The sequence below is a fragment of the Mesocricetus auratus genome, unplaced genomic scaffold, assembly GCF_017639785.1.
Source record: "Mesocricetus auratus isolate SY011 unplaced genomic scaffold, BCM_Maur_2.0 Super-Scaffold_100007, whole genome shotgun sequence".
Lineage (NCBI taxonomy): Eukaryota > Metazoa > Chordata > Mammalia > Rodentia > Cricetidae > Mesocricetus > Mesocricetus auratus.
In genome coordinates, this window is record NW_024429191.1 from 84,046,573 (window position 1) to 84,074,337 (window position 27,765).

Sequence of the window (27,765 nt, forward strand, 5' to 3'; positions counted from 1 at the left end):
CACACGGCCCTTATTCTTTATGAGTTTGCCAAGAATCTCCAACAATTTCCTAATGACCAGACTGTGCCTGCAGACAAACCCAGGCATGCCCCTAAAGCAGCCACCACCCCTCTTATAAGGACACTGACCTGGACATCTCCACGGGTTTCTGTTTGGCTTTAAAGAAAAAGAAAGAAAAATTCAGGTCAGTGTAAGTATGCTGACTCTCCTCAAGACTGACTACCCATAAACATTAAGGGGAAAGAGGAAACTGGGGGTGTGGCTCATTGGGTAGAGTGTTTGCCTGGCATGCACAGAGTGGTGGGCTCAGTAACCAGCACCACAGAAACTGGATGCTTGCCAGTGATCCCAGCATCCCAGAAGCGGAGACCAAGGATCTGAGGTTCAGGGGCATCCTCAGCTCAGTTGAGGCTAGCCTAAGGTAAGGGTGCGGAGAGGCTGGGGGTGAGAAAATGTGTCAGGTGAAATAACACACATTTACAATGAGCAGAAAAGAAGGGAAAGTGGGGACCCCTCGATACTTTCCTTGCTTATGTTCATACAGCTGAGGCTCCGTGTCAGGGCTGCAAACACACTGAGAACATGCCACCAGCACAGAGCTACACCCCCTCCCCTTCTCTTGGCTTACAGCAAGAGACTTTACGTAGTTTTTTCATACATATATATATTACATAATTTTAGCCAGAAGCAATTTTAGTTCATAGTATGTGACTAAGACCAGGTACGGGACTCAGATTCCCTGAGAAGCAGGCACTATCTCTTTGATTCAAGATGATTGCCAAAAGCAAAGCGTAAGCCAATTCCTGTGCTTTCGGGTCCAAGCTGGCCTAAAACCAAAGTCGGGGTTAAACTTGGGAAGAAGCTTCCTTGAGGTCTGTCTGTTCCTAAAGGAGCTGCAATTTTCCTCCCTCAGAAAAGACCAAAGACCCCCTCCCCTTCCCATCTGCTCTCCCAGCCCAGACAGCAGCACCAGAGGCTCCTGAGAGTCCATCCATCCATCATTCTGTTCCCTGTCCCCTACTGGTACCCTGTGTCACATTCCTTGTGCCTGGGCTAGACCCGATCCCCAAGTGCCAGCTGGTGCGCCTAGCTTCCACTCACGTGCATGGTAGAAGATCACGGCACAACTGGAAGACTATCTGGGAGGTACACGGTGTGAGCGTGCATACCACGGCTGCAGCCAGTTTTCTGGCAAGAACCACCCGTGGATGGGTGCTCACCTTTGGCTTTCCTCAGGAAGTAGCATTTGGCGGCAACTATCAACATGGCGATGATCACTCCAATGACAACCACCGCAATGAGCCCTTTCTTCCACGGAGCAAGAAAGACTGGAAGTGGGGGAGTAAAAAGGAAACGCATGTTTTTTCTCCTGCCAGCAGATTTAAGCAGCTACTCAGACCCATTTTTTGCAAGTCTTGTAAATAGCATCTCGCTTTGGCGTTTGTCTGCGAGGGCTTCTGCCTTCCTTCAGCTCGTGCAGAGATGGTGGTTTCTGCTAACAGTCAAGGTGGCTATAAGAGCTACCAAGCCAATTTTGCTGAGATGTTGCTCCTTTTGGGGTGTCCCTTCCACTCTCTTCTATCTCTACATAACTTGCCCTGTCAAGCACACAGCTAGGCTCTTATAAACATATCTGTGTTTGGACATAGCTGGTTCATGGATGGACATCTCATGTCTTTCTGTCAGGTACTTGGAATTGAGACTGGATAAAATATTTTCAGTCCCTTATAGCTAATCATCTCCTTTTCCGCTGCCAACTGTAACTGATCAGACATTGCTCTCCCCCACCACCTCCCGAGACAGGGTTTCTCTGTGTAACAGTTCTGGCTGTCGTCCTAGAACTCGATTTGTAGACTAGGCTGGCCTCAGGCTCACTGAGATTTACCTGCTCTTGCTTCCAGAATGCTGCTGGAATTCAAGGCATGTGCCATCACGCCTCTGGTCTCTTAGCCTTCACTCAAATGAACTAGTCTCCATTCCTCTTCCTCTTACACAGAGTTTGTGCGCTTTCCTCCCCTTGGAGGCCCCCATACACACCTCACTGGCGAGGCTGGACTCACCTCTGACCGTTAGAGTGCTGCTTCGGGGACTGCTTAGAAGGCTGGCTCTGTTGGAGGCTGTGCAATAGTACTGTCCCTCCTGCTTCTTGCTGGCTTGTTTCTCAATCCAAAACGCTTGGGTGTCATTCAGGACGGTTTCGTGGAAGGGTCTGCCATCGTTTTCTTTGTAAAACTTGAACGTGATTGGGCCAGTCCCCTCTTTCACAGAGCATCGAAGTACTATTTCATCCCCAGACCGAACCTCGTTACTTGACAAGATAGAAATCATGACATCGTCCACCGGGGCTGGAAAGCAGGCAAAGGATCAGTCCTGAGCAGAGAAGGGCAGAGGCAAGTGTGGGGTGCACACCCCTGGTCCCAGCACTTAGGAGATGGGAACAGAGGATCTCATGTTCTAGGCCAGAAGGCAACATAGAGACATAGAAAGCCCTGTCACAAAGAAGCCAGGAGGGAGAGGAAGGGAAATGAACAGAGAAGGAACATAGAAAAGCCACCTCTTGTTAACTTTTCTCTTAGCCTAGGAATTGAATCCTCTGCTCCCCAGTTCCACATGGTCCCTTCCCTGATTAACCCAGAAGACAGTAACAGATAACTCCTGTCCCCAGCTATTGACAAAAGACTGGTGCTGTGGGACAATCTTTTTGTGCACTGTGAATATCAGTTACTCTCACTGGTTTAATAAAGAGCTGACTGGCCAATAGCTAGGCTGGAAAAGGTTGGGCAGGACTTGTGGACCAAAAGAGAGCACAGGGAAGAAGGAAGGTGAAATCGCCAGTGAGATGGGGTGAGACATAGAAAAAAGTAAAACAGCTGGGTGTTGGTGGCGCACGCCTTTAATCCCAGCACTCGAGAGGCAGAGGCTGGCGGATCTCTGTGAGTTCGAGGCCAGCCTGGTCTACAGAGAGAGTTCCAGGACAGCCTCCAAAACAATACAGAGAAACCCTGTCTTGAAAAACCAAAAAAAGAAAGAAGCAAGATGAGCATACCATGCTGACAAAAGGTATCACCATGCAGTAGAGCATAGATAAGAAACATGGGTGGATTTAAGTTGTAAGAGCTAGTTAGTAACAAGCTTAAGCTATTGGTTAAGCATTTATAATTAACGATAAGTCTCTGTGTGGTTGTTGGGGAGCTGGAGGTCCTGATGAAACACTGCCTACACACTAGGGACATTCCCCATCCTCCCACCTCATGCATGACTGGCCACGAAGCAGCACTACAAGATTAACTTGTGTTTTCTCTTAGAGACATGAGTGTGTGCATGCATGTGCTGTGCGTATGTTTGAATGAATTCTCCCTGCCTTTCTGCTTACAAAGATGTGTGGCACTCACCCTCTCTCTTTGCTTTCACAGCCTCATTTCCCATTTCCTTGCTATCCCTGAAGTTTGCCTTCCACCCATCTGGCTTTGCCATTGTTGTTTGTTATTGCCATTGTTTCTGGTGTTTTGGTTTTTGTTCGTTTTTTTGGGGGGGGGGTTTCAAGACAGGGTTTCTCTGTGGCTTTGGAAGCTGTCCTGGAACTAGCTCTTGTAGACCAGGCTGGCCTCGAACTCACAGAGATCCGCCTGCCTCTGCCTCCCGAGTGCTGGGATTAAAGGCGTGTGCCACCAACGCCTGGCTGCTTGTTCCTTTTTTAAGACAGAGTTTCTCTGTGTAGCTCTTGAACTAGTTCTGTAGACCAGACTGGCCTTGAGCTCACAGAGAACCATCTGCCTCTGTCAAGTGCTGGGACTAAATGTGCGCACCATCACCACCTAGCTGTTTCTGTTTTATTTAATTTGTTCATTTATTTATTTGAGATAAGGTCTCACTATGTAGCTATGGCTGGCCTCAAACTCACTGTGTAGACCAGGCTGGCCTCGAACTCAGAGATCTGCCTCTACCTCCTAAGTCCTGAAATTAAACGTGTACACTACCACGCTCTGTCTTTATTTTATTTTATTTTTAAGACAGGGTCTCATGTAGCTGTCTATGAACTCCAGATCTTCCTGTGTCAGATTACAGGTGTGTGCCACCAGCCCCAGACATCCATTTGCTTTTGAAACTGCATTATCTCTAGTCTCAAAGAAACTGGAAATGCCACTTGGCCCTGAGTTCAGGGCCCAGCAGAGTAAGTTCAATGGAGAAGGTCATTCTTTCCTCATGCAGTTTCCTGGTTTTAGTCTCCTACAGCCAGACTGTCACCAGTTCCTCCTGTTGACATGGCTTCCCCAGTTGTGCTGTCTCCAAAGCTAACTCTCCTCTCTTACTGACTCCTTTACGACTTGTTTTGACAGTGAAATACGGACTTTCTGGAAAGTTGGCCCTCAGTCTTCCAACTCCACTCTTTTTTAAAAAATAACATTTTGACCTATTTGTTCTGTGCACAGGTGTGTGTGGAAGTCGGAGAACAATTAGTGAGACTCTTTCCTTCGACCACGTGGGGTCCTGGGGATAGAACTCATGCCATCGGGCTGGGCGGGCACCTCTACCTGCTGAGTCATCTCGCCAGCCTCTCCGCACTCAGCTTTTATTTCTGAGCACTGAAACCCAAACTGAAGCTTCCTGTCCAGACAGCTTCCCGGAACCCTGAGGCTCCCTTCTCACCTGGAGACTTAGAGAGTCAGATGCGCTGTGGCTCCCCCCCCACTCCCCTCCCGTCCTCCCCCCCCACCTCCCCCCCTCCTTCCCACCCCGCTGTGCCCCTTTCCTCAGCAGCATTTAACCATTCAGATTTCAGACCACCTTCCCTACTAGTGACAGTGGACTGGCCAACAGACATGAGTCACCTCTCAGCACAAAGGGTGGTGAGATCTGAAGGAAGCTAAGCATTGGGGCCTGAGATGGCTGTGGTCCCACACAGTGACAGCCTGCGCACATTGCCACTGGGAAGAAGGGATTAGTGGTGAATTGGTCTCAAGAGCCAGACTGCCTGGGCTCAAATCCCAAGCCTGGAACCCACGGTGTATATGTCCTAAGTCTTAGCGACTTTCTTGCAAACCCGAGGGTAAGCTATGATGAGTCTCATGTGCTATTCTGAGTATTACTAGAGATAATTTGCTACAGTGCTTCTTCACCCAGGCCTGGACACATGAGGAGGGCTCAGCAAACGCTAGCCACTAATACAGACCCAGTTTAAACTCATGGCTTCCCCAAGGGTGTTTACACTGACTTCTTAACATCTGGAGGTCGGGAGTCTCCACTCCTCAATACCAGCCAAATGCACAGCAACCAGGTTCCCCAAACCCTCTCTTATTGCACCCTCTTCCCTCTCTTGCCCACTGAGACTTGGGTCTTATGTATCCCAAGCTGGCCTTCATCTCACTCCGTAGCTAAGGATAACCTTGAATTACTGATCCCTCTGCCTCTACCTGGAAGAACTGCGATTCTCACCCATTGCCCCTACCCTGTGGACAAGTCTTGCCCACACCAGCACATGTAGACTGTATGCTTTTATATGCTGTGTGTTGATGACACAAGAGTTTGTTAAACAAAAGATGACAAATGACAAGAGGAGGAAGGCAGGTTAAGTGTCCATCAGAGGATTCAGAGCAAGGTAAGCAGTGGTACTGCAAAGACCACTCAAAGGCACAGGTCAAACGCTGAGGGAGAGCTATCTGATCCCAGGACCAAGGTGGGCATCCCAGGTCTGCAACTCTGCCTGCCGAAAGTTTCCTTGTGTGGCCCAGATGTTCCACCAAGGTCAACGGCAGAAGAGAGTTCTGGCCTGCAGCTCTTGGGGGTGGCTCTCAAGTCACCTGAAAAGGTGCAAAAACCAAGAAACCCCAAATACATAATGTCAGCAGTTCCTTAAGTCCAGCCACCTCCCCCTTTCAGGGGATTCAAAGGTCCCCTGAAAGATCAAAAGGAATTACAATGCCATGCCAAGAGACCCCGGTTTTTCTCAGACCCATTTGCTGGGGCTTAGCTCTGCTTTGGCTGTGTGGGATGCACAGGTACCATTCCTGTTATACCCACAACTACTAATTGACACCAAACCTTCCAGCCCATCAAAGCCTCACTCTTCTCACCTCTCACAGCACATCGGCATCGGCTTACCTATCACCTTGACCTGCAGGATCTCGCTGTGCAGCTCGGGGTGGGAATGGCAATTACTCGCTAAGCACTGGTAGTCCACGTCTGCAGTGGGCTTATCTGTGAATGTCACTGGGTCATTGGAGCTCGTCTGGAGATCCAGGAAGACACTTGTGCCTTTTATGAGGGTGTAAGTGACAGGTGTAGTTCCATTTACAGACTGGCAGCTGATGGTTATAGCATGTCCTTTTATGACCTCAGCCTTGGCGTCATGAAATATCCTAGGCTTAGACAGCATTTCTAGAACAACAGAGAAAAACAATCCAAATAAAACAGAAACAACAACCCAAATTCTGGGCTTGGCTTTCTCCATCGAGATCACGATTTCAAATACCTGTCTACCTGTCTGATTTATCTTTAAGGGTCCCCTACAAGGTTGCCAGGCAATGCCTGTCTACGTGTGTGCATTTGGTAACAAGGGAGAAAATGAACTGTGGCACATATAGCCCAGTGGTAGAACATTTACCTGGATTGTGTAAGGTCTCAAGTTCAATTCCCAGCACGAGGGCAGTATAAGCAAAATGATAATAATATAATAGCTGGGTATGGTGGAACACACCTGCAATTCCACACCTGGGAGGGCAGGCAGGGAGATTGCAAGTTCGAGGCTAGCCAGGGCTACTTAGTATAACCCTGTCCTGTCTCAGAGGAGAAGGGGAAGAAGAAGTGGGGGGAATGAGGAGAAAGGAAGAGGAGGAAGTAAAAAGGGACTGGAGGTGGGGAGGTGGGAGAACAAGTGTGTGTGTGAGAGTGTGTGTGAGTGTGTGAGAGTGTGTGAGAGTGTGTGAGTGTGAGTGTGTGTGTGAGCGTGTGAGTGTGTGAGAGTGTGTGAGTGTATGAGTGTGAGACTGTGAGAGTGTGTGAGTGTGAGAGTATGAGAGTGTGTGAGAGAGTATGTGTGTGAGTGTGAGAGTGTGTGAGAGTGTGAGAGTGTGTGGGTGTGTGAGAGAGTGTGTATGTGTGAGAGTGAGAGTGTGAGAGTGTGTGAGTGTGAGAGTGTGTGAGTATGTGAGAGAGTGTGTGTGAGAGTGTGTGTCAGTGTGATCGTGTGTGTGAGTGTGAGAGTGTGTGAGTGTGAGAGTGTGTGTGAGTGTGTAGGTGTGAGAGTGTGAGTGTGAGTGTGTGAGAGAGTGTGTATGTGTGAGCGTGTGTGTGTGAGTGTGAGAGTGTGAGAGTGTGTGAGTGTGTGTGAGTGTGAGAGAGTATGTGTGTGAGTGTGTGAGAGTGTGTGTGAGAGTGTGTGAGTGTGAGAGTGTGTGAGCGTGAGTGTGTGAGTGTGTGAGAGTGTGTATGTGTGAGAGTGTGTGTGAGTGTGAGAGTGTGTGAGTGTGTGAGAGAGTTGTGTGAGAGTGTGTGTGTGAGAGTGTGTGTGAGTGAGTGTGTGTGTGCACAAATACACATACAAAATGAACATGGAGGTCAGAGGACAATTCGTAGGAGTTGTTTCTCTGCTTCTACCATGTGGGTCACAGGGACTGAACTCAGGTCGTCAGGTTTGGCAGCAAGCACCTTTACCCAATAAGCCATTTTGCTGGTCCTTCCCGGAGTTCTCAACCTGCCTGAATCTGGTCAGCCTTTGAGACCACACTGGGAACGGCTGGCCACCCTCTCCTTGCTCCTACTTGGCCACTGTGTATGTGAGGCGCTGGGAACATACTCACCGCACACCTTTATGGGTACCGGGTCACTCCTCTTGACCACTCTGCCGATGCCTGCGGTACAGCTGTACACCCCACTGTCCCTGTGCTCAGCAATCTTGCTGAAGTTCTGATCCTGAGACAAGATCACCTTTTCCTTCTGGATGGTGAAGTTGGCTGTAGGTATGCCCGGGACAGAGCAAAACAGATCCAAAATTTTCCCTTGGTCCAGCTGCCTGGAGGAGAATTCCAACTTCGGCTTGGGAAACAGCTCTGAAGAACATTAAGTGGGAAGAAGGGAGATGTGGTTACGACCTTAATCCACTGCCTGGAGATGCTGGTGGTCCAGCTACTTTCAGCAGAATCAACTCCTACCAGCCCTCTTGTCACATACCTGATGGGCACGGTTTTCAAGAGTCAGAACTCACTCCGAATCTTAGATCTCACTGCAAACTCTTCTTGCCCTTCAGTCTACAAGGATTCACTCGTCCGTTTTCTCATCTATTTATTGAAACAGGGTCTCAAGTAGCCTAGGTTGGGTTTGAACTAAGTAGCCAAGGATGACCTTGAACACCTGATCCTACTATCTCTGCCTCCCAGGTGTTGGGAATACAGGTGTGCACCACCATGCCTGGCTTCCACAAGTATTGACTGTAAGGAAGACCCTTTGCTGGACATTGGGGAGATAACAGTGCCCACAAGACAGTCCAACTTCAAAGGACTCCTACTTAATGCTCAGTTCAGGAATAGAGTTAGCAGAAGAGCCCACAGAGAGGAAGCTGAACTTCACCATGGGGGAATTAAGGAACCAGTCCTGAAAGGAAGTTTTCCTAGGTGGTTGACTAGACAGAAAGTATATTAGATAGCATTTGGAAGTTCACTATGGCTGGAAGAAACTGTCGTAACTGGCCTGTTTGTATCTGAAGTCCTCAAAGGCAAAGCCTGCTAGCTCTCCATTCTTTTTTTTTAAAGATATTTATTTATTTATTTGTCTATCTGTTTATTTATTTATTTGATGTGCACTGGTGTTTTGCCTGTATATACTCTGTGTGAAGGTGTTGGATGCCCTGGAACTGGAGTTACAGATGGTTGTGAGCTGCCATGTTGGTGCTGGGAATTGAACCCAGGTCCTCTGGAAGAACAGCTAGTGCTTGCTCTTGACCCCTGAGCCATCTCTCTACCCTAGCTCTCCATTTTTTTTTCTTTTCTTCAAGACAGGGTTTCTCTATATTGTATCGGAGCCTGTCCTGGAACTCTCTCTGTAGACCAGGCTGGCCTCGAACTCACAGAGATCCGCCTGCCTCTGCATTCCGAGTGCTGGGATAATAGAGTGCGCCACCAACACCCGGCCTCCTAGGTCTCCATTCTTAATAACCAGCCCAGCATATATAATGTGTCCAGTATATGTGATTAATTGATAGTTTTTCTTCTCTAGAAAAGAATGTATATCTTATCAAGAGCACTCCAACATCCATCATTATCAATAATCACTGGGCCTTTGAACCTCACTCAGGGGCAGAAGAAGGCAGATCTCTGTGTGTTCTAGATCAGCCTGGTCTACATAGGGAATTCCAGGGCTACATGGTGGGAATGTCTCAAAAATAAATAAATAATAAATAAATAGCTCACCAAGTTGCTAGCACATGACATCACACCCTCCAGCAGGAGGATCCACTATAGTGTGGTAATCCCTCAATTGGCCAGTTGACAACCTGCCTACCTTTTAAGACTTGGGGGACCATGGCTGTGACTGTGTGCTCAGCGCTTGACCCTTAGGGGTTTGGAGGAAGTTATTGAATGAATGGGCGAACTCCTGTATAAATGAACACTTTCAATGGAGAACTAAGAAGGCTGACCTTGTCCCTGAAAACACAAGGCTCAGCCCAGTCCTCCATCTAACCATAGTGCTATGTTCTTGTCGGACTGGGAGTTAAGGATCTAGCACTGAGCACAAGAGTGAAGGTCCCCACCCTCAGCAGCTAACATTCTAGTGGCCGAGTACACACAGCCATCAGGATAAGCACGGGATATATCTAGGGTAAGTATTTCAGAGAAATAAAGCTGGGTACAGGGGCAAGGAGTCTGAGAGAACTTTAAAATGCATTGGGTTGGCAAAATAAACAGGCCCGGGGAGTATCTCTTGTTCTGCCACTTAGGCGACTTTGTAAGGCTAGTTGCTAACATTCCAATCTAAGTTTCCGTATCATAAAATGTGTCTCATGACACCTAGGATTGAGACGAGCATGAACTAAAAACACATATAAACCCATCCCGTGACATTCAACAGTGGGAGACTGTTACTGTTGGTTTTCTAATAAACTGTGCTGCTGGGCGTGGCGGTGTGTGACTGGAATCCTAGTACTTTAGGCAGTGGAGGCAGAAGGATCAGGAGTTCAATGCCAAAGTCTACTGCATGGTAGATTCAAGGCCAGCCTCAGCTATATGAGATGCTGTCTTTAAGAAGCGGGGGAAAGTGGAGAGATAGCTCGGGGGTGAACACTTACTGCTCTTGCAGACCTGGACTTGATTGCTAGCACCCTTTATCAGGCAGCGCACAGCCACCTGCAACTCCAGGACTAAGAGCTCAGCATCACCTGAACACACAGCACACATAAATACACACAGACACGCATAAATTCTTTTTTTCAAAATCTGTTTGTTGTTCGTTTTTTTTTTTTTTTTTTTTTTTTGAGACAGGGTCTCACTATGTAGTCCTAGGTGTCCTGGAAGTCATTTTGTAGACCAGGCTCACCTCAACCCCAAAAACATCTACTTGCCTCTGCCTCCCAAGTGCTGGGATTAAAAGTGTGTGCCATCACGTCCATTAAAAATCTTTTAGAAGCCGAGCGGTGGTGGTGCATGCCTTTAATCCCAGCACTCGGGAGGCAGAGGCAGGCAGATCGCTGTGAGTTCGAGGCCAGCCTGGTCTACAGATCGAGTTCCAGGACAGCCTCCAAAACAATACAGAGAAACCCTGTCTCGAAAAACAAAAACAAAAAAAAATCTTTTAGAAAAGGGTTTGGGCTGGAATGTGGGCTCAACATTTAAGAGCACTGCCTACGCTTACGGAGGTTCCAGGTTTGATTCCCAGCACCCACATGGTGACTCACAACTGTAACTCCGGTTCTAAGATGGCCTACACACCCTCTTCTGGCTTTCATGGGTACCAAGCATATAAGCAGAGCACAGATCTACATGTAGGCGAAACATCCATACACAAAATAAAATAAAAGATTTAAAAAGATCATGAAGAATACAGAGAAACCCTGTCTCGAAAAACCAAAAACAAAACAAAAATAAAAAGATCATAAAGATGAGTTTGGCAGAGAAGAAAGATATAAACCTATAGAGATATTAGCTAACACGAATTAAACACAGACCTAGTTGTCTTATTTAAACATTGTGATAGTACTATAAGATAATCACCATCTCATCCCATTGTATCTCACATGGTTGAGGCAAGTTCAAGGGTTTGGCACAGAAGTGTTGAGCATCATGGTTGGGTCAATGCCAGCACCTGAACACTCAGCCAACACAGCCAACTGCTGTATGTTGCCTCTTTCCCATGAGCCCCAACGCCCAGCCTAAACACACCCATTGCCACCTTGGATTGCAGTACAGGGTCCTACTAGATATCCCAGGTTAGCCTCGAGCTCATGCTCCTCCTGCCTCGGCCTCCCACATGCTGGCATTATAGACATGTGGAACTACAGCCAGCCACAGCTGCCCCTTGATCCCACCACTTTCCTGCCTTCTCCCTCAGCGTCCCTACCTGTTATGTTGACCACGATGCTGCTGACCTTGGAGATGCGGCTAGATTCTACTTTGCAGGTATAATGGCCACTATTCTCCATCATGGCCATGACTGAGTAGACAGCTGCATTGTTCCGTTTGGAGGTGGCCACAATAGCCTTGTCCTTTTGGATTATAATTTCTGGAAATTCCCGGACTAAGTGTGTCACTTGAACTGTGCACTTAATGTCGAGCTGGTCTCCTTCTATGATCACTCCAGAAGGCTTTATTTGAAACTTGGGAGTAGCGAAGGACTCTACAAGTAAGTAGACAATAAGCCAGTTGGACTCAAGTTCAAACCTGGGCACTTCCTGCTCTAATATCTATGTGTGGGGAACTGTGTACATGTGTGTATGTTAGTGGTGGGAGTGAATTACACGTGTATGTAATGGGCAGAAGCACACCTCAGACATCACTTCTCACACACTGGTATATCTTTTGTTTTGCTTTTTTCTTCTTAAAATAAGTATATATATATATATATATATATTGTGTGTGTGTGTGTGTGTGTGTGTGTGAACTACATACTACATGCATACTTGCTGACTATGAAGCACAGAAAAGGATATTGGATGCCTGGAACCGGAGTTACAGATGGTTGTGAGATGTCATGTGGGTGCTGGGAATCCGACCCAGGTTCTCTGGAAGAGCAGTCAGTGTGCATAACCATCTCTCCAGCCACATTTGCCTTGGGTTTTTGTTTTTGTTTTGTTTTCTTGAGACAGGATCTCTAAATGGCTTGGGACTCGATAACTAGGCTTAGGCTGAGTAACTGTGGAGAAACAGGAGCTGTCATCTCTGGCTCCCCGGGGCCGGGATTACAGGTGTGCACCAGTATACCCAGCTTTACCTTCGTTTACTGACCAAGCTATCTCCCTGGCCCTTTTTGGCTCTTTTGGCTCCTCCCCTCCCACTACATCCTCCTTGAATGGATTCAGGTTGTCCTAAATGCTAGTCAAACATTCTACCACTTAGCCGTATCTCTAGTTCTCTCTTTCGTCTTTTATTTTGAGAGAGGGTCTCACTGAATTGCCTAGACTGGCCTTGAACTGGTTCTGTGGCTGAGGCCAGCCTTGAACCTTCAGTCCTGCTTCAGGCTGAGTGGATGGGGACGATAGACCTGCACTGTCATGCCCAGCTCCCATGCTTCTTCCTCTAATTACCCCCCTTTTTTTTTTTTTTTTTTTTTTTTTTTTTTTGGTTTTTCGAGACAGGGTTTCTCTGTGGCTTTGGAGGCTGTCCTGGAACTCACTTGGTAGACCAGGCTGGCCTCGAACTCACAGAGATCCGCCTGCCTCAGCCTCCCGAGTGCTGGGATTAAAGGCGTGCGCCACCAACGCCCGGCTCTAATTACCTCTTCTTAATTGGTTTTATTTATTTATTTGACTTTGGGGAGAAAGTCTCACAGCTGAGAGCTAGTCTTGAACTCCTGATCCTCCTGCCTTTGCCTTGCCAGTGCTGGGATTACAGTCTGTGCACCAGGCTTTAAAATCTGAGAGCAGCCACCCCGAAAACAGGCTCAACTTCCCTGATTCTGGGCTGCTTTTTGCTACATGCAACCTGTCAGCACAAGGAATGCAAGCAGAATCCTGGTGGGTGGTGGCACAGGCCTTTAATCCCAGCACTCAGGAGAGAGAGGAAGGCAGATCTCTATGTGTTTTAGGCCAGCCTGGGCTACAGAGTGAGTGCCAGGACAGGCTCCGAGGTTACATAGAGAAACCTTGTCTCAAAAAACAAAAAAGAAACAAACAAAAAAAGAGAGTGTAAGGAGAGCAGGATTCTGACCCCGCACGGTAACGTATTCGCTCCGGGTGAATTCTGAGGTCTGCAGGTGGCTGCTGGACAGGATCCCAGCTTGGCAGCGGAATACCAGCACGTGGTCCTGCTCCTCCACGGGGAAATCCATTACCACAGAATTAGAGACTGTAGCTAACTGTTTGGTTTGCTTTACAAGTTTCGTATCCAGTTCTACTTTTTCAATCTTAAAATATATTGGTGGCTGTTCTTCTTTCACAGAGCATCTGACTGTCACAACTCCACCTTCTGTCACCTCCTTTTTGTCCAGTGTCACAATGGGGTTGGGCACACCTTTGGAGAATGAGAAAGTACAGTTAGGATCAGTTCCTCACAATGGCCCAGTCTCCCTTATCTGTCACTGTGGCTCATCAGTCACCGTCCTTTTACTCCTGAACACTCAGTCCAATGCCCTAGGTAATCACTGGGCATGTGTGTGCCTGGCACTGTACTGGGCATATTAAAAATATAATAGATTGGTGTTCCCGATGGTTTACAATCCTGTTCCGAAGGTGGTGCAATTAGATTCCAACTGGTACAGTTCAAAAAGAAGAAAGCCAGATGTGATGACACACACCTTTCATCCCAGCTCTTGGGAAGCAGAGACAGGCAGATCTCTTTGTGTTTGAGGACATTCTGGTCTATGTAGTGAGTTCCAGGACAGCCAGGCCTACATAGTGAAACCCTGTCTTGAATTTGTTTCAGTCAGTATACAATAATATTGCTACATCTGATGTGTTAATTGTCTGAGTGCGTACGTGTGTGTGCATGTATGCATGATGTGTGTGCATGTATACATGGTGTGTGTGTGTGTGTGTTTAGATGTATGTGGAGGCCACAAGCCAATGTGAACATCTTTCTCAGTTGCTCTCTACCTTACTTTTTGAGATGGATTTCTCACTGAACTTAGATATCAATGATTCAACTAGGCTATCTGCCCTCCCCACCCCACCCCCACCCCCAGGGATCTTGTCTGCGCCGTCCTCTCCACCCCCAGCTCTAGGCTTGCAGGCACATGGCATGCCTGGCTTTTCACATGGGTCCTCAGGATTGCACTTAGGTCTTCTGCTGGAGTGGAAAGCATCTTCCCAGCTACTGTTGTAATGTATTAATTAAATGCCTATTACAAGCCCAGGTCTTCACCCAGGATATGGAAACTAGGCCAAATATAATCTCTCTTGAAATTTCATAGCTCCAAAGCAGATAGAGGTTTGAGAAACAGTCATGTGTTTCATAACAACTAAGATACAGCCTGATAAATGCTGTTCTGTGATGTCATCCCAGGGATAGAGTAAATCTACCCAGACTAAGGTGGCATAATGTCACTAGGTGAGCCATCTCATGAGCCTACTACTGTCTGTGTTGTTCATCATTGACTGAAACACTGTACATCATCCAATGTATACATGGTCCACCAGTGGGCTGGAAGCTGTGCACCCTACCTACAGGGTGCCTTTAACTAACCCCTCTCCATATCCCTAACTGACTACCTTGTTACTGTCCCTTCACTAATGAGGACTCCAGAGTTTAATGTCTTTACTACACTTTATTGACTATTTGTTTAATGTTGTGTATGGTCCCAAGGGTGCTATGGTGTATATGTGGAGGTCAGAGGATCCTATGGGACTTTTGGTAATCAGTTCTCTTCTTCCACCATGTGGATTCAGGGGACTGAACTCAGGTCATCAGGCTTGGCGGCAGACCCCCTCCCCCCCAAACACTTCCAAGGCTCCTGATTCTGAGGTTTAGAATGACTAATGGACATGTGCAGATGGTAACCCAGGCAGAGAAACTACAGTCTAGTGTCTTGTTTGTTTCTTGAGACAGGGTTTCTCTGTGTAGCACTGTCTTTCTTGGAACTTGCTTTGTAGATCAGGCTGGCCTTGAACTCAGAGATCCACCTGCCTCTGCTTCCTGAGCACTGGGACTAAAGGAGTGCACCACTACTCCAGGCTCGAAGGGGCACAGCCCAGTGGCTTTCCTGCAAATTGACATCAATGAGGACAGAGAGGCACAAACACTGTAAGCACTGGCGCCTGGGAGAAATCAACTCAACTAAGTAAACGCTAGAGAGGAATCTCAGTATCTGGGTGTGGAGGCGCATGTCTGTTACCCCAGTGTGCAGGAGACTAAGGCAGGAGGATTGTTCCTAGGTCTTAGTAAGACCAGTCAGGAGATTGTGTTTCAGAGAGGGGGTGGGGAGAAGAAAGCCAGCCATTGAGTGGAGGCCTGGAAAAGAAGGGGACAGTGTAGTCTGTGAGATAAGGAGAATGGGAAAGGGGGTTCCCACAAGGGGGAAGAGAATCCAAAAGGAAGAAATTAGAAGCATCCTCTTACGAGGGGAGTGTCTCTAAAGCCTACATTTTCAGGAATGCCAGGAAGTGAGTGGGAAGGATGATGAGTGATAAACCAGTGTGACTGCTCCCTCTCGGATACAGATCATGTTTGGTCATGCGCACACCCCAGGACTCACCTTTCACCGACACCTGGTGCTCTTCAGAGGTTTTCTCCTTGTTGTTCAGGATCACAGTGCATTTGTACCTCCCTGTGTGGAAGACCCGAGCCTGGGGAATGAAGAAGCTCTCTGTGTGTTCCCTGGAGGAGACGTTGTACACCAGCGCGTCATCCTTATAGAACAGCACCTGGTGCTGGGACCTGACTTGTGAGGTGGTGCTGATATCCACAAGACACCGCAGGGTCAGGTTGTGCCCATTTGGAACCTCCCAGGACGGCAGGCTTTCCATGCGGACAGAGTTAATGGTGAATGCTAAAGGCAAAGCAAACATTGTTACCATAGAAACAGCATCATCCAGACACTCGGAGGGACACATATCACATATGCATCACACGTACACACACACACTATACACACCACTCAAATACCACACAACACACAAACACAATATAAGTCTTCAAAAAAAATTCATAGCCAGGTGGTAGTGGAGCACGCCTTTAATCCCGGCACTTAGGAGGTAGAGACAGGGGGATCTCCATGAGTTTGAGGCCAGTCTGGTCTACAGAGTGAGTTCCAGGACAGCCAGGGCTACACAAAGAAACCCTGTCTCAAAATAACAAACAAGCAAACAAAAAGAATTCATAAGTTGTTTTGACACATATATAGGAGAGTGGCCAGAAGGTGGTATACAGTAGTTGCTTAATAAACAGTGACTCTCCATCTTAAGGTCGGACATGCCCAGGAATGCTCCACCCCTTCCAGACCTCATGGGACTAGCATGGTTCTAGTAGCTCTCTCTCTCTCTCTCTCTCTCTCTCTCTCTCTCTCTCTCCCTCTCTCTCTCTCTCTCTCTCTCTCTCTCTCTCTCTCTCTCTCTCTCTCTCTCTCTCTCTCTCTCTCTCTCTCTCTCTCTCTCTCTCTCTCTCTCTCTCTCTCTCTCTCTCTCTCTCTCTCTCTCTCTCTCTCTCTCTCTCTCTCTCTCTCTCTCTCTCTCTCTCGCCATGTTCCCTTTATTCTACTTTACCTCTCTTCTTCATTCCCTTCCCCCTCCCCTCTCTCTTCCTTCTTTTGGCTCTCTATCTCTTTTTTTTACATTTAAAATGTTTTCTCTAGCCAGGCAGTGGTGGCGCACACCTTTAATCCCAGCACTTAGAAGGCAGAGGCAAGAGGATCTCTGTGAGTTCAAGACCAGCCTGGTCTACAGAGTGAGTTCCAGGAGAGGCTCCAAAGCTACACAGAGAAACCCTGTCTCGAAAAAAAAAATGTTTTCTCTAGTAACTATTTTCAAGACACTGGAAAAATACAGACCATGTTACACAGAATTAAGGCACAGTACTAGTGAAATATGGGGCCTAGCATCTGTAAATCCCAGCATTTGGAAGGCTGGGGCAGAGGGCTGCTGTGAGCTCAAGGTCAGCCCAGTCCGGGAGTGAGGGAGACTGCGTCTCAAGTGAGAATGCATCTCAAGTAAAATAAATAAATAAACAAAGGAGCAAATAAATGAGAGCCGTCAGACTATAGCAAGTTCAACGTCAGTCTAGGTTTCATAGCGAGTTTCAGGCAAGTCAAGGAAATTTTTTAAAAAATTCTAAAATGTAGATAGATAGATAGATTGACAGACAGACAGACAAACAAATGTATTAAGAGAGGGCTGGGGATGCACCTCAGGGGAGGGGTGCCTGCCTAGCATGTGCAATGGCCTGGGTTCGATCCCTACTATCACAACAGAAATGCGTATTGAGGCTGGAGTTAATAGCTCAGAGACAGTGTCGGTAGGCATGAGTTCAGAAAACACACTAGGGGAAGAAACAACAAGCTTTAAAAAAACTAGTCAGTACCCAAAAAGATGTCTTTAAGTAAAACCAATAAAACTGCCTATGCTGTGGCCAGCTGGTGTTTGCCCTTTAGAAGGTTCAGAGGATTGCCAGATCAGGAAGACTTGAAACCACTTCCTTTTTATTTTTTTTTAAGTTGGAGTTTTTTGTTTGTTTATTTTTTGGTTTTCAAGACAGGGTTTTTCTGTGTAGCAGCTCTGGCTGTCCTAGACTCACTTTGTAGACCAGGCTGGCTTCAGACTCACTGAGATCCACCTGCTCCTGCCTCACGAGCTACACATGGTGGCACACCCCCATAAACGAAGCACTTAGGAGACTGAAGAGAGATTATTGCTGTGAGTTCAAGACCCACTTGTGCCTTGATGGGAGCAAAACATAGTTGATAGGACATTTGCCTGGCATGCATGATGAAGCCCTGGGCACAATCTCCACCACTATATTTTTAAAAATAGAAGGGCTGGCAAGATGGCTTATCAGGTAAAAGTACCTGCCACCAAGCCCGGTGACCCAAGTTCAATCCCTGGAACCCGCATGGTGGAGATAGAGAGACTCTACTCCATCAAGTTATCTGGTCTTTACATGTGTGTACAGTGGTTGTACTCCTCCCAATTAATTTTTTTTAATTTAAAGAAGAAACTAAAACTTGTCTCAACACACACACACACACACACACACACACACACACGGTTGGCATGGTGGCACATGCCCTAAATGCCTGCACTCAGGAGGCAGAGGCAGGTGAGTTGGCCAGCCCAATCTACATAACAAGTTCCATACCAGCCAGTGCTACATAGGAAGACCCAGTCTAAAACAAACAAACACCCTCCCCCAAGCCCAACACTCACAAAACTGTCTTATAGAAAGGCAGAGAGTGCGGCTCTACTTGCTTGGCATGTGTGGGCTCTGGGTTCTGCCTCCAGCACCAGGAAAGAGAGCAACAGCCAAACCAAGTCTGGGATCCGGAGTCCCAGGGCTAGGCAGAGCTCCGCCGGGAAAGCTCTGCGACTCATTTCTAGCCTCATAATCCACCAGTGGATAGTGCTTGTTTCCCTTTGGGAGTCTCCAAAATCCTCTAAGTTCCTGATGAACTGAGCAGAGTGGTACCAGGCTCTTGGGAGGTAGAGGAAGGAAAATCAAGAGTTCAAGGTCAGCATGGGCTACTTAGCAAGTCTGAGGCTAACCTGGCCTATATATTGAGACCCTGTCTCAAAACAACACATAAAGCAAGGTCTGGGATTCAGTCACTAAAGTTCCAGGACAGCTAGGGCTACATAGTGAGACCCTGTTTTAAAAAAAAAAGCTGTGGAGATAACTAACAGGAAGTTTCCACGTGTTCCTACGACTCCAAGAAGAACCTGCTGTCCATGCCCTGCTTGCTTCTTCATGAAGGCTTTTGGGTGTGTGTCCCCTAAAGCGTACTGTAAATATAAATAGGGAAAAGATGGAATTAAAGTAACTCTTCACAGTAAATTTTCATACACACATAAAAAATTGGGAAATTGGGAGCTGAAGAAATGGCTCAGTGGTTGAGAGCACTGGCTGCTCTTGCAGAGGTGCTGAGTTCAATTCCCAGCACCCACATGGTGGCCCACAACCGTCTATAATGAGGTCTGGTGCCCTCTTCTGGCCTGCAGGGATACAGGAAGAGAGAACACTGTATACATAATACATAAATCTTAAAAAAACAAAACAAAACAAAACCTCGGGAAATCAGAAACACTCCAGTAAAATGCAAAATTCTCAGGACTTGACCTCTTCTGAATCCCTGTCTTGGAAAACCTGAAGGGGGAGAGAGAGAGAGAGAGAGGGAGGGAGGGAGGGAGAGAGGGAGGGAGGGAGGGAGGGAGGGAAAGAGGGGGGAGAAAGACAGAGAGACAGAGAGACAGAGAGAGAGGCAGGCAGACTTGACCTCCTATCAGGAACTGAAGGCCACCTCCGCCTTGGGCAGGGCAGTCAGCTACTACATTCTGTTGTCGGCACCGGGTCCCACTCAGCCAGGCCTGCCTCCCCCCTTTGTGGTGGACGGTGACCTTAAAGTTTTGGTCCTCCTGCGTCCACCTTCCAAGTGCTAGCTTACAGGCAGGGGTCACCACTCTTATTTTATGAGGTGCTGAGGAGTGAACCATGAGTTTGAACACCAGGCAAGAGCTCTAACATTAGAAATACAGCGTCAGTCTCAGTGCCAGGCAAACTCTCGGGAAGCGGTAGCCGGATTCTATCTGCCACAGAATAAAGGAGAGTTTTAAAGTTTCATCTCTTCTCTATTTCTACAGGTTAATTTCACAAGGAACCGTTTGTCACATCTTAATGTCTAAATTGGGGATGTAGCTGAGCAGCAGACCACATACCTAGCATGTATAAGGTCCTAGATTCAATCCCCAGGACTGACAGAAGTAAATCGGTTCCCAGATTTGTTCACACTGATGTGTGGTCCCCACCCCAATTATGGGCTACTGTATGGATAGCATCCTAAACAGCTGCCCACTGGGGCCACCTAGGCCTCAGGCTGGGCTAAATTACCAAGTGTGAAAAGATAGGCATGTGCCCACACCCTTAGTTGGGTGGATTTGAGAGGTTTTATTACTTTTTTTTTCAAGGCAGGGTTCCTCTATGTAACAGTACTGGCTGTCCTGGAACTTGCTCTGTAGACCAGGCTGGCCTCGAACTCACAGAACTCCGCCTGCCTCTGCCTCCTAGGACTAAAGGTGTGCACCACCACACTGCCTGGCTAAATTTTTTTTAAAGTTGAATTCAAACAAAATAGTACATACTATTTATTGTCTCTTTGTTAAAATTTTTTTATCATGTGTATGAATGTATGCTTGTGTATGGGTTTATGTACATTAATGCAATGTCCACAGAAGCTAAAGGGGGTATCAGGTCCCCTGGAGCTGGAGTTAAAGACAGTTGCAGACTGCCCAACACAGGTGCTAGGACCCAAACTCCGGTCTTCTGCAAAAGCAGTAAACATGAGTTATCTCTCTTTCTAGCCTTTTAATCAGGCCGGTTAATCAGCAGAATCTCCAGGAATTGCTGAAATTGCCACGAGGGCCTCCCCTCCAGGAAACCTGCTCCACCTAAAGCCCAGCTATGGCGGAGGGGGGGGCGGAGGGGGGCGGAGGGGGGCTGAGTATCCCTTTAATGAGATAAGCAATGTTTCCTTCTTAGAAGTCTCTGCCTCGGGGCAACTGCCTGCAGCCACTAGCAGAACCCACCACTTGGCCCTGGTAAACGTCCTTTCTCTTCTGTTTCCCTTCCCCCCCAGATACTGATCAAAGTCTGGGCTTTCCGGTGCCCCAAGCTTCCTAGCTCAGTCTAGGAAGCTCATCCTCAGCTGCTCTGTCACGCTACTGCCTGCTAACCCCCACCCCCACCTCCCACCCCCATTGCAAAAGACATGGCTTTCTTTCTTCTCCATTTCCCGGAAGTTTCATAGCTAGGCTGCTCCGTTGTTTGTCTTCCAAACACTAATAAGATTGTCCTCGAGCGCTAAAAAAATGTTCCAAGCTGGGCATCGTGTGGGACAGAAAGAAGCTGTCTCAAATAAGAAAGAAAAACTAGCTGGGCGGTGCGGGCGCATGCCTTTTATCCCACTGTTTGAGAGGTAGAGGTAGGCGGATCTCTGTGAGTTTGAGGCCAGCCTGGTCTACGGAGTGAGTGTCAGGAAGGGCTCCAAAGCTACACAGAGAAACCGAAAAGAAAGAAAAGTTCAAAGCAAATTCAACTAAAGCTCCAAGTGTGGCTTTTTTTTTTTTTTTTTTTTTGAGACAGGGATTCACGATGTAGCCCTGGCTGGCATGGGACTCACTATGCAGACTAGACTGGCCTTAAATTCACAGAGATCCACCTGTCCTGTGTCTACCTTGGAATGCTGGGATTAAGGTGTGCACCACCCTGCTTGACAAGTGCGGCTTTTGTAGTCTCTCTCATCAGGGCTGTGTTCTCTAGTGCGCATCCACTTTTCACTAACACACATCTACTTGTGCAACGTTCACCCGGCTCACTGGAAGGAACTTTATATCGCCAGCCTGCCAGCAGGAGCACTGAAGGGTGGAAGCGGGAGCACTGAAGGGTGGAAGCGGGAGCACTGAAGGGTGGAAGCGGGAGCACTACAGGATGGAAGCAGGAGCACTGCAGGATGGAAGCAGGAGCACTACAGGATGGAAGCAGGAGCACTGCAGGATGGAAGCAGGAGCACTGAAGGATCAAAGCTTGAGCACTGCAGGATGGAAGCGGGAGCACTGCAGGATGGAAGCAGGAGCACTGCAGGACAGAAGGGGGAGAGGGGCACTGCAGAAAATTTAAGGAACAAGGTGCCCTGACACACACCTCTAATCCTAGCACTCAGGGGGCAGAGACAAGAGGGTTACCAAAAGGCCAGTCTGGTCTACAGTTCCAGAAGATTCCATGAACACAGCATACACATGCTTCACAGACCTAATTGGAGGCAAAGTACCCATACACATAAAATTATGCTGGCACTTGGGAGTCAGAGGCAGGTGGGTCTTTGTGAGTTCAAGGCCAGCCTGGTCTACAGAGTGAGTACCAGGACAGGCTCCAAAGCAATACAGAGAAACCCTGTCTCGGGGGAAAAAAAAAAAAAAACAGAAACAAAAAAGAGCTGTTGAGATAGCTCAGCAAACAAAGGCTATTATTGCCACGCCTGATTGAGTGAGTGTGGGGATCCCTAGGACCCACATGTTAGGAAAGAATTAACTCCCGCAAGTTGTCCTCTGACCTCTACAAGCACATCATGGAATGCACACACATACACAAGCAAAGGCACGCCCCCCCCACACTAAATAAAAATGTATTAAAAATTAAAAAGAGGTCTACAGGAGCGAGTTCCAGGACAGCCTTCAAAGCCACAGAGAAACCCTGTCTCGAAAAACAAAAACAAAACAAAACAAAAAAACAAACAAAATAAAAAAAGGAAAGAAAACCTTCCAGACTGAGCCTGACCAGCTCCTCACATAACAGGGACATGAACAACACACTGCTCACTCCCATGGCACCACCCTGCTCTAGCCAGCCTTGAAAATGACCCCTTCTGCGCCGGGCGTTGGTGGCGCACGCCTTTAATCCCAGCACTCGGGAGGCAGAGGCAGGCAGATCTCTGTGAGTTCTAGACCAGCCTGGACTACCAATCGAGTTCCAGGACAGCCTCCAAAGCCACAGAGAAATCCTGTCTCGGAAAAAACCAAAAAAAAAAAAAAGAAAGAAAAAAAGAAAATGACCCCTTCTGTCATGCTTGTAACACTTCCCACATTATACCAGGGCTAACGATGTGACTCCAGCAGAGCCGGGATGTTCCTTCTGACGTCAGTCACGGACATGTGCCACTGCCATGGAGCTCACTCCTCCAGGACCTTAGCACTGGCTCACGCCGGCTGTCACGTCCCACAGGAGCAGCTCAGAGGAGGGGACATCTCACCGGATGAAGAACTAGATCCTGCAGTGCACAGCCACGAGAGTGAGCTCGGGAGTCCATGGCTCAGTCAGGCCTTCGTGGAGTAACTTTGACCTTGACCAGAAGTTTGTCTCTCACCACATGAGAGCTGGAGCCAGAGTTACCCCCCAAGACTGTGTAACTTCCAGCCACTGAGACTTGGGATAATTTAAGTTTGTTTAAAATATCTATTTGCAGCCAGGCAGTGGTGGCAGATGCTTTTAATCCCAGCATTTGGGAGGCAGAGGCAGGCTAATCTCTGTGAGTCCGAGGCCAGCCTGGTCTACAGAGTGAGTTCCAGGACAGTTACACAGAGAAACCCTGTCTACACACACACACACACACACACACACAAGCACTTGTTTATTTGAAGACGATCTTGCTATGTAGCTCAAGCTAGTCTCAAACTCTTCATAAGGCTGCTTTAGTTTCCCACGTACTGAGACCACACTGTGACCTATCACATCCCTCTCCTAGCCGCCTTTTATGTTCCATTAACACTAAGCGGCCAGGTTTGACTGGGCACTCCCCCCTGTAACCTTAGCAGCCCTAGAATGTGCAACCCAGCTTCAATAGGCCTGTGCCAAGGGCCTGACCTGTGGTGTAATTTTATTGTTTGTTTGAGACAGCGTTTCTCTATGTATCCCTGGCTGTCCTGGAACCAGGCTGGCTTGAACCCACTATGTAGCCAAGGATTAGTTTGAGTTTTGAATTGTGTCATCTTTCTGTCTCTAGTGCCCAAGTTCTTGGATGACAGGCGTGTGTCACCTTGTGTGCTTTAGGCAGTGTTGGGGATCAAACTTTGGGCTCAATGCACACTGGACAAATACTAAGGAATATCCCTGGTCTTGTTTATTGGTCTTTGGGTTTTGTCATTGTTGTTTTTGTTTTGGCTTTTTGAGACAGGATTTCTCTGTGTAGCCTGTAGACTTGCTCTGTAGACCAGGCTAGCCTTGAACTCATAAAGATCTGCCTGCCTCTGCCTCCCCACCCCCACCCTCACCCTTCAGCTTGGTCTTTGGTTTGTTTTGCCAAAAAAAAAAAAAAAAAAAAAAAAAAACCCAAAAAACAAGGCAGTAGCCAATCTTGAGAATTCTCCATGTCTATAAGACAGAAATTCTCTTCCTCTCTCAAGTAAAGGCCACCACCAGCAGCAGATCGAACTGAGCTGTGTGAGCTGTGGCATAGTCTTAACCAGCAGCACACTGGAGAGTAACCAACTATCCACGGCCCTGAGGGACCTTGGCTCTGGGAGGTGCACATGATGTTGCAGGTGACCGTGGACCTCCTGTTATGCACAAATGTATTATTGGAGGGGGGTTCCACTCCTCCCATTCTCCTCAAAAGCCTCAAACTGTTCAAAAGTCGGGCAGTGGTGACGCACGCCTTTAATCTCGGCACTGGGGAGGCAGAGGCAGGTGGATTTAAGACCAGCCTGGTCTACAGAGTGAGTTCTAGTATAGCCAGGGCTACACAGTGAAACCCTGTTCAAGAAACAACAAAAAAACACAATGCCAAACACTAAAATGATAGGGCCTCCTTCCTGAATCAAGGGCTGAGGCAAGACGGGCCCCACCCCCACCCCTGCCCCAGCCAGCCACCTGGTTCTCAACCTGGAAGTGACTCAGAGTTGGGGAGGAGGAGGTGCTACCCACTATTGTCAGGAAAATTACAAAGCTCTTAGAATCGTGGTGTCCCTGAGGAACTTCTGAGTTATCAGAGAACATGCTGACCCATCTGCCATGGCACTCTCAAGCAACTTCAAGTTCCCATCCACGTGACATTTATCCAACACCTGTGCCAGGTTCTGGGCTTCCAGGGAAAGTAAGAAATCACCCTGCTGTCTGAGACTCTGCAGGCTAGAGTTCAGCCATGTCAACGATGCAGAGGAATGGCTTGTTCAAGAGAGCACAAGGATATGTGCAGTGTGCAAGACATGTATGTCCACAGGGATTTCCTCTGCTGGGCCAGCGGCAGGCCAGCTGTGGACCCTCCAGAACATGAGAAACTTGTGTATTCTGAGCATGGCAGTTCTGGGAGGGAAGCAGAATGTGGGGCAGGATGGGGATGCCAGAACAGGTGAGGGTTCTGGAAAGATCACCGAGGCCTCAGACTCCATAGCAGTAAGCAGCCTGGGGTGGTTCCCATGAAAGCGGCTGAAGCAGGACAGGCAGGTGGGGCTGACTCAAAGGGCACACAGGACAACCAAGGGGACCAAAGAAACCAAAGAGACTTCATTTCCAGAGTGGTAAAATATTCTACAACTACACAGTGCAGTAAACGCTCTAAATGTCACTAATAATACGTCTTAAAATCTGACAAAATGGCCGGGCGTTGGTGGCGCACGCCTTTAATCCCAGTACTCGGGAGGCAGAGGCAGGCGGATCTCTGTGAGTTCGAGGCCAGCCTGGTCTACAAGAGCTAGTTCCAGGACAGCCTCCAAAGCCACAGAGAAACCCTGCCTCAAAAAAAAAAAAAAAAAATCTGACAAAATAACTCATGCCTTTGATCCCAGCATCAGGAGGCAGAGGAAGGCAGATCTCTGTGAGTTCCAGGCCAGCCTGGTCTACATAGCAAGTCCCAGGCCAGCCAGGGCTACAGAGTGAGACCCTACTTCAAAAATATATAAATAAGATGGGCGGTGGTGGCGCATGCCTTTAATCCCAGCACTTGAGAGGCAGAGGCAGGCAGATCTCTGTGAGTTCGAGACCAGCCTGGTCTACAAGAGTTAGTTCCAGGACAGCCTCCAAAGCCACAGAGAAACCCTGTCTTGAAAAACAAAACAAACAAATATATATATATAAATGAAGATTTAAAGAATACATTTTAGATTATTTATATTTGACCCTGATTTTTAAATGCCTAATTTAGTTGAATATAGAAAAGTAGAAGCCAGCTTCCAGGCTACAGAAAAAACTAAGAGAGGAAACAAACCCTTGGCGCTGAGGGAAAATCTGGAGGCCTGGCATGCTGAGGAGGAAGGATGGCTAAGGAGAGATTGTAATCGGGACTCCAGAGAGGAGTGGGGGTGGGGCAATCTAGATTCAGACCCAAGACAGTCAGGTCTCCCCCTGGGGGTGAGGAAGAGGGCTTACTAACGGAGAGAAAACACCATACCGGGAAGGGCATCCTAGGTCAGAGAAGCCAGATCTCGGGTCAAGGGCAGTAAAAGTTCCAGGATGAAAAGACTTGACATTAGGTGGTCTTTGGTGATTGCTCCTTAGGGAGCAGAGATTCCAGGCCGGGAGGCCATGACAGGAGGAAGCGGAGTCAGGCCATTGAAACCAGCCTCGAAGTTCCACTGAGAAGGAAAGACTCCGGGGTGGGGGGCATCAGATACGGAGGGGTGGGGTGGGCAGTTTGTATATGATTGGGTTGGGTTTTGTTTTTGTTGTTTTTTTTTTTCCTGAAACAATAGCCATCAATTGGGTTTGTCCATGCAGAGGAATCAGAAGCAGAGATTCTCAGAGTGGGAAAGAAGACAGGGATAAAGGAACAGTGAGGTCTTTATGGCGAGGGAGGGGATAGGCCCGGGGCCCAGGTGGCCCAGAGGGGCCCTGACCAGCCTGCGGGATGGACCTGTGCTCCAGCGAGGAGAGGAGCCAGCAGGATGGGTGGGGAGGCCTATTAGCCATCCGTCAGGGTTGGGCCGGAAGTCCAGGGAGTTCCCTCCAGGCCCGATGTTTTCTAGATGAAGATGGAGCTGAAGTCACCTCCTAAAATGAGCAGAGGCGGGCTACAGCGGGGTGAGAGCCAGAGATGGCCCCGGGGAACTGAGAGAGAAGGACAAGAGCCAAGTTTGGCTGGAGCCTGACTTGTGATGTGGGCAACTTGGAATAAACTCGTAAGACATGCATCTCACACACTCCCCTTGGGTGGCCTGGGAGACAAAGCCTGGTTTGCTTACCCCCACCTAGCTGGGTCTCAGTTGCCTGTTTAGTAAAACAAAGCAGGGGTCTGAGGGGTCAGCAGGAGAGTCCTCATTCCACAGCCTTCCTTGGAGGAATAAAACAACATTCTCTGGGAACCCAAGAAAGGGACTGACTGGTGTCAACTTTGACTTAATGTCCCCTGCTAACTTTTGTTCTGATGTTTGTTGTCTGTTGAGTTTTACTGAGGCCCTTGGATGGGCGGTCCTCTAGCTGCAACTCTTTCTACGTTGTCCCTTTTGTCAACTCAGAGAGATCTGCACCTAAATCCCTAAAAACGGTTCAGGTGGCCTCTGAGGGGCCAGTCGGACTGAAGTCTTTCCTGCTAATCTCCCCATCGCACCAGCTAAGAGAAATTTCAGGTCAGCTTGACATCCTTCAGGACCAACTCCCTTCTTAGGCTGCTGTAGTGCTCCACAGCTAAATCTGGGGATGGCTGTGGATGGGGTGTGGCCTCCTCCCAGAATGATGTTGCTTCCACACCATCAAATCCTAAATGGTTTGAGAGGGACCCAAAGACACAGGACCAGACGAAAATTCAACCCTAGGCCTTCTCCTATGGATGGGCTTTTATTTCCTTCCCACTGTGGTACTCTTCCCAGTCACTGCTTCCCCCTGATTCTCCTCATACTCATATTTTTACCGTTACTAAGTATTTTGCCCTCCGAACTTCTCCATCTACCGAAACGAGTGTTTCTATGTAACGCCCCCCCCCATGGCTCTGACCCTACAACAAGGG

The 27,765-nt window shown here is 48.1% G+C and overlaps 1 protein-coding gene across 6 annotated transcripts in view; it reads right to left on the reverse strand.

Moving 5' to 3' along the window:
* Pecam1 (platelet and endothelial cell adhesion molecule 1) overlaps positions 1-27,765 on the reverse strand; it is a 56,746-nt gene that overhangs the window by 25,408 nt on the left and 3,573 nt on the right. For all 6 annotated transcript variants that reach the window (XM_040749954.1, XM_040749958.1, XM_040749957.1 and 3 more), the window contains exons 3-10: positions 15,832-16,125; positions 13,350-13,652; positions 11,545-11,820; positions 7,797-8,045; positions 6,100-6,375; positions 2,061-2,345; positions 1,221-1,328; positions 129-156 (exon numbers count right to left, since the gene is read on the reverse strand). In XM_040749954.1, the coding sequence (XP_040605888.1) occupies positions 129-156; positions 1,221-1,328; positions 2,061-2,345; positions 6,100-6,375; positions 7,797-8,045; positions 11,545-11,820; positions 13,350-13,652; positions 15,832-16,125 (1,819 nt within the window). The remainder of the gene's footprint in view (positions 1-128; positions 157-1,220; positions 1,329-2,060; positions 2,346-6,099; positions 6,376-7,796; positions 8,046-11,544; positions 11,821-13,349; positions 13,653-15,831; positions 16,126-27,765) is intronic.